General features: G+C 41.7%; 1 protein-coding gene across 1 annotated transcript; it reads left to right on the top strand.

Annotated features, from left to right (window-relative positions):
* The first annotated feature begins 362 nt into the window (after positions 1 to 362).
* On the top strand, positions 363 to 937 carry LOC134216865 (histidine-rich glycoprotein-like). The gene has a single exon (XM_062695648.1). The coding sequence runs from the start codon at positions 434 to 436 to the stop codon at positions 887 to 889; it is 456 nt and encodes a 151-aa protein (XP_062551632.1). The 5' UTR covers positions 363 to 433; the 3' UTR covers positions 890 to 937.
* Positions 938 to 5,726: the final 4,789 nt, after the last annotated feature.

The following is a 5,726-nucleotide window of genomic DNA, read 5'->3' as shown; positions in this document are numbered from 1 at the left end:
ATATGTTCGAATGATTCGTACGCGTAATAAAGCAATGAAAACATATCGTGCAAATATGTTGGGTTATGCAAGCTGTTTCATTCTTTTCCCTTGCCTTAGTTATTGTTACTATGAAATGTTGACAAAAAATAACACTCCTTAGAAAGTTTCGACGTAACACAATCAAAACATGATTACGATCCACCTTTCGGCGAAGTACGAACCATCACGTAGAAGCGAACATAATATCTAGGTCGGGTGACGATTTTTCGAGTAACGATCATCAGCGGTAAATTGCGCTTACCCACTGGACAGATACTATAAAATATGCACCCGTCGGCAGAAGGCAATCGAGTCGGTGGCTTCATCAGTTCTGTGTCAGTCACTGGTGTTCGGGTTTCCATATTTTTGATATTCGATAGCAAAACAGTGAACGCCAGTCCATATTGGTAGAATGAAGTTTTTTGGACTTGCTGCTTTGGCGGGAGCGCTCGGTACGGCGGCAGCAGTGGCACTCCCCGGTGGATATGGCCATGTGAAAGCCGGAACAGCTGTCGAGTACACTTATCCGGCCAAGCTTCCTGAGGTCAAGTGCGGTAACCAGTTGCTGATCGGATGCAACCCACTCCATAGCATTGTTCCATGCCACGGCCATGTGGCTCCTGCGGCTCATCATTACGAAGCACCGGCCCATCATGAAGCTCCGGTGGAGCACCACGAGGAACCCGCGGATCAGTACGTAGGTCTGTCGGATCCGATTGTGGGTGGCCGTAAAAAGCATAAGCACCACCATGGACACCATGGACACCATGGCCATCATGGACATCATGGACATCACGGGCACCATGGACATCATAGACATAAGAAGTTCCTTCACCATCACCATCATCATCATCATCATAGGCATTAAAGAGTGAACCGGTATATGACTTATCTTGTTGAGAAGGTTCACATGAATGATGAGATAATAAATATAAACATTCTTTTAAATAATATTTTCGTTTTTCCAATATGTTTTGCAAATCTAAATTGACTGTTTTATATATTTGCAAATATCAACTAATTTTAGCCAACATTCGGAATCAAAATGCTTTCCTTTTTTATTTGTTATCTATAGCAATATAATTCTCTAAAAAAGGTACTTTCACAAAAGAGGTGGCTAAGATTTTTGTCAACAAATAACAATTAGGCCGATACAAATATTAAATTTATTTTATGTCACCCCCTCCTTCAGCTTTCCAAAAATATTGAGGGGGCGAAAAAAATAATTTTTTTTGCTCGATTTAATTTCTCTTTCAATTTTGAACATTATACCTACACGGTTTTTATCTTGGTACGAAATATATCATTTAGAGACCATAAATTTGTCACCAAGAGTATTGTAATGGAAAATATGTACAAGCATATAGGGGGAATGACGGCTTTTGCAGGTTTTGTTCTATTATTGGCAGGGGGTTTATTATGACTGATTATGCTCAAATTTGGCCTAAACATCCTTTGCACATCAAAGAATATTGTAGCCAAATTTCATAAAATTCGGTCGACAAAAACCCCCCTGCCAATAATAGAACGAAACCTGCCAAAGCCGTCTTTTTCTCTATCTCTATCGGCATAAATATTCTATATCCTATCAGGTTCCGAATATTAAGAAGACTGTTGAATACTAATTCCGTCTAAGCCCCCTTACAATGGCCGGTTTCCATCCACGTTTTCAGCATCTATTGTTATCGTTATTTGATGGCTTTTATGTTGCTCGGCACACAATATCCAGCTGTAAGGCCGAAGGAATTATAAATTTTAGACATCATCTGCGTTATATCTGCCTGTACACAACATGTTTCACGATAGAGTAGTACATTCGAATTTTGGTGCGTGGATCAATCCGGTTGGGTCTCCGAATATTTCGAAAACTCGCGAAGGTAGCCCCAGCCTCTCTGACTCGTACTTCCATGTCGATCTTAATTTCGCCGTCTGATGATATCAGACTGTCAGAATATTGAAATCCTCCAAACGTCCGGCTACTGCAAAGTTTGAGGGGCTGTTCCCGTTGACACTCAGCCACCTGGTCATGTTGGCGTTGAGACCCGCCGCAAAGAAGCATACGGTTAGCTCGTTGTACTAATATAGCTTTTCGTGATCATTAACCAAATCAGAGTCGTCTAGATGTTCCACAACAATAAACTGTAAAAGCAGCTCAAGATATGGTACACAATAAATCGCACCCACCGATTACGCTGAGAAGTAATAGAAATGCAACCTTGCCTCACAGCTGCGACTATCCGAATGGGGTCAGACAAAGCTCCGACTCTATCTGAAAATCCCTTGCATCCCTGGGTGCCACACAGATTTTCGTGACTCAGACAACAGAAGTCCCTTCCGTAGTCAATGAATTGCAAATAAAGGGACACTTCTAACTTGTTGACCTACTCCAGAATGATGCGGAGTGGGTCAAAATATTGCGTAATACAACATTCGCACAGAGAGCATAGACAACAGACAGCATAAGGTCAGCCCTGAACACCTCCACCGACAGCCGATCGACTTTGGGGGCCCCTTTAGATTTCATGATTCGGATGGCTGCTTTTTGAAGAACACTGGCTGAGACTTTAAGAAGCTATTCGAAGTGCTCGAATCTCCGGTTGTTTTAGCCACCCTATTTTTCCTGTAATGTCTGCAGCAGCGCCCGACTCCCACTTACAGAGACACATACCGTTGACGGGGCTTGTACTTTACTCCTTTGATTCTTTCCTTGCCTCAATCTTTGCTTCTCTACGCTCCTCAATTTTCCGTCGGGTTACATCTCTGTAATCCGTTCTTTTCGCACTCAAGTTGTTGTCGCCGGTTGCGATAAAAGCACTCTTCGTCACCCACTTTTTTATACGTTACCACCTTCCAGAATATCCACTACCCTAGCTCCAAGTTCTTCAACGAACGACAACTGGATCTTCTAGTTGGTCTATTTTGATTCGTCGCCCGTACCTCCCCTTCCGCCGCTGAATCCAAGCAATGCATTTTCAGCTGATCCATTACCAGAGAAGCCAAATACTAGACCTGCCAACTAAAAGCGGTTCTAGAGGTGCAGGTGCATTCCCCGGTCGCCGATGGGAGGAAAGCCGAAACAACCGGCGATTAAAGCCTCCTCTACGATATTTCACGACGCATGATTGGAGCAAGGACTAATCCGTGGATGCCAGAGAAACGACATGTCAGTCACTCACTGATCCAACTGATCAGCTGAAACGTTGGCTCGACCACTTAGAACAACTTCTTCAAGTTTTGACGACTTATCCTAATTCGGGAAAGGTTGACAATTCTCCTACGACAGCAGGTAGGATTCCGCCGCTCACGATCAAGTCAGAGCCATTCTGTCACGCTTTGCATCATCCTGGAGCAGGTCAATGAATTTCAAGAGTCCCTCTATTTGGTACTGATTGACCACAGAGTCAATAAAAATGGAATCAATAGAGTGAGGCAAGGATAGATGTATTATATCTCTGTTGCTGTTGCCCATCGTAATCGACGAAATCAAGGATTGCTCTAACAGCCCACCACCACCATAGAGCAATCAAACGACCTCAACCCAGATGATGATACTGCTTTATCAACGCAACAGCGCTCTACCATGTAGAGTAAACAGAATGATCTGGCCGTATGCTAACCAAATCGTTAGATGTGGACAATTTCAACTGTGCGGTAGCCGGGCAAACAGTGGAGAAGGTCGAAAAACAAAATCAGCCTACAACGGGCGGCGAATCAAGATCAACATGGAACATGGAGATTAGCGTGGTTCAAAAAATCGATTTTGCTCGACGGTGCTCATCTAATTCTTTACCATGTTCTGATTACTAATTATTGGGGCGATTAATCAACATGCGATTCTCGTTGGGTGAAAGCTTTTGAGTATTCCTTTCAGCTGTGTAGGTTTTCTTTTAACCTGCGCTTAATAGGGAAGCGTCATTAACAGTATAATGAAAAAATAAATTTCCCCATACTAATTTGCATGCAAACTTGAAACGGCTTGTGGTAAATCAGTTTTAATCCAAATGAGCTCAAACTTTCAGAGGACACTCAGAACATGGTAAAGAATCAGATGAGCATTGTGGAGCAAAATCGATTTTTTGAACCACCCTAATGGAGATCCAATCGGTTCAGCCAATGCACCAAACCCCGAGTACGCAACTCTAACGTGAAACCTGTGATGTCATACGCCAGTGAGACTTGGTGCGTAGTAGCAGAGATCACATAGATTTGTGAGTATTCATCAACCGATGTCAAAGTCCATCTAAATCTGATATCAACAGCATCTCCACAATGTGAATGAACGTAAGCCGGTCACACACCACGTAAGAGCGGCCAGAAGAAATCTGCAATCAAGCGCTTTGGACAGGAATCCGACAGGACATCGTAGCAGAGGCAAACCTAGGATCTCCTGATGGCGACAAAACCTTAACAGAGAAAATGAAGTCGATAGAAATCAGACTTGGGCCGAAGTCAAGGATGGAGATCGGCCCTATGTACCCCTAAAGGTGCTCAGAACACAATAGTGAGTGTGTGAAAATTGGATCCCACTCAATAAATGCCACACGAACATAGGTGCTGAGAAAGAAACCAATCCCAGTATCGCCAATGTAGTGTGTAATTTTGATTAGCAACTTTTATAAAGTAAATAGGATTTATTTAGATTATTTTAGAACTCGTTTGGAAGAATGTTTTATTTTTCATTAAACTGTAACTCTCAATAAGCAAGGTTGTTCTCAGTGTATCTCACCGTTTCTTGGTATAAGGTAAACGATAATCTGCAACAAGACACCTTAGAAGACATCTCAGATCGTGTGGGGGTTGGAAGCCGTGCTTGAGCCGAAATGACCACCATACGACTATACAGAAATCCCCACAGCTCATCTGCGCATGTTTCTTGGATGTTTATCGTCCAGTGCATCAAATATATTATATTAACAATATGGTTCACTTCGAGCTTTTCCATACAACGAAATGGCGAACCATTTGCCGGTGATAACAACATCAGGAATCTAAACATGTTTTCTTCTTGTTTATTCTAGCAAATCTCATGGCGACGATGGCGACAGTCATGCTACTGAAAAGATGACATTCGAAGGTATAGGGATGCCCATACTTTTTTGAATAAATCGATCATCAAATGATCGATTTTCCTCGTTTAATAAAGTCTTACGATAATATAGAGAAAAACAAATTATGCTTCGTATAGTAATAGTAGAAGCTGCTCCAACGTGGAAATGCTTGCTGCGCTGGTTTCTACCCACAGCTGCTAATATATGGTTGTATATTTATATGCGCGGGAAGCTAGCAATTTGTATGGCGAAAGCATAACAAGCGGGTTATCAAACTGTTGGAACTTGTGGTTTAAAAAATGTGGTTTTACAGGATGGTGTTTGCTACACCCAAAATAATCTTCCCATCATATCTACGTGAAAAACAACGTGTTTTTTTCACAGCACTATTCACGTAGGTACCAATTAAGTGATTCAAAGGTCGAGTCACTCAACTTCACTCAATCGGCTAGCACTAGTGTGTCACATGAAGATTACGTGACTGTTTTATTGCTTTCATGACTGATCTAGATTAGATTGTTTTTCTTTTACTTTATCGAAAATTAAAAATATAACACAAAATTCTTCACCGGTTCTTATTACAGAATTGAAAATCTAAACATAAATATGTACATCTTTGTCTTTAAACTCAAATGAGTGACATAAAATTCATTATAA

This window comes from Armigeres subalbatus, chromosome 2 (genome assembly GCF_024139115.2).
Source record: "Armigeres subalbatus isolate Guangzhou_Male chromosome 2, GZ_Asu_2, whole genome shotgun sequence".
NCBI classification, from domain to species: Eukaryota; Metazoa; Arthropoda; class Insecta; order Diptera; family Culicidae; genus Armigeres; species Armigeres subalbatus.
This window is presented reverse-complemented; position numbering and strand designations above follow the sequence as displayed.

Coding starts and splice junctions, on each gene's coding strand:
- LOC134216865 (XM_062695648.1), top strand. CDS start 434: ATGAAGTTTTTTGGACTTGCTGCTTTGGCGGGAGCGCTCGGTACGGCG.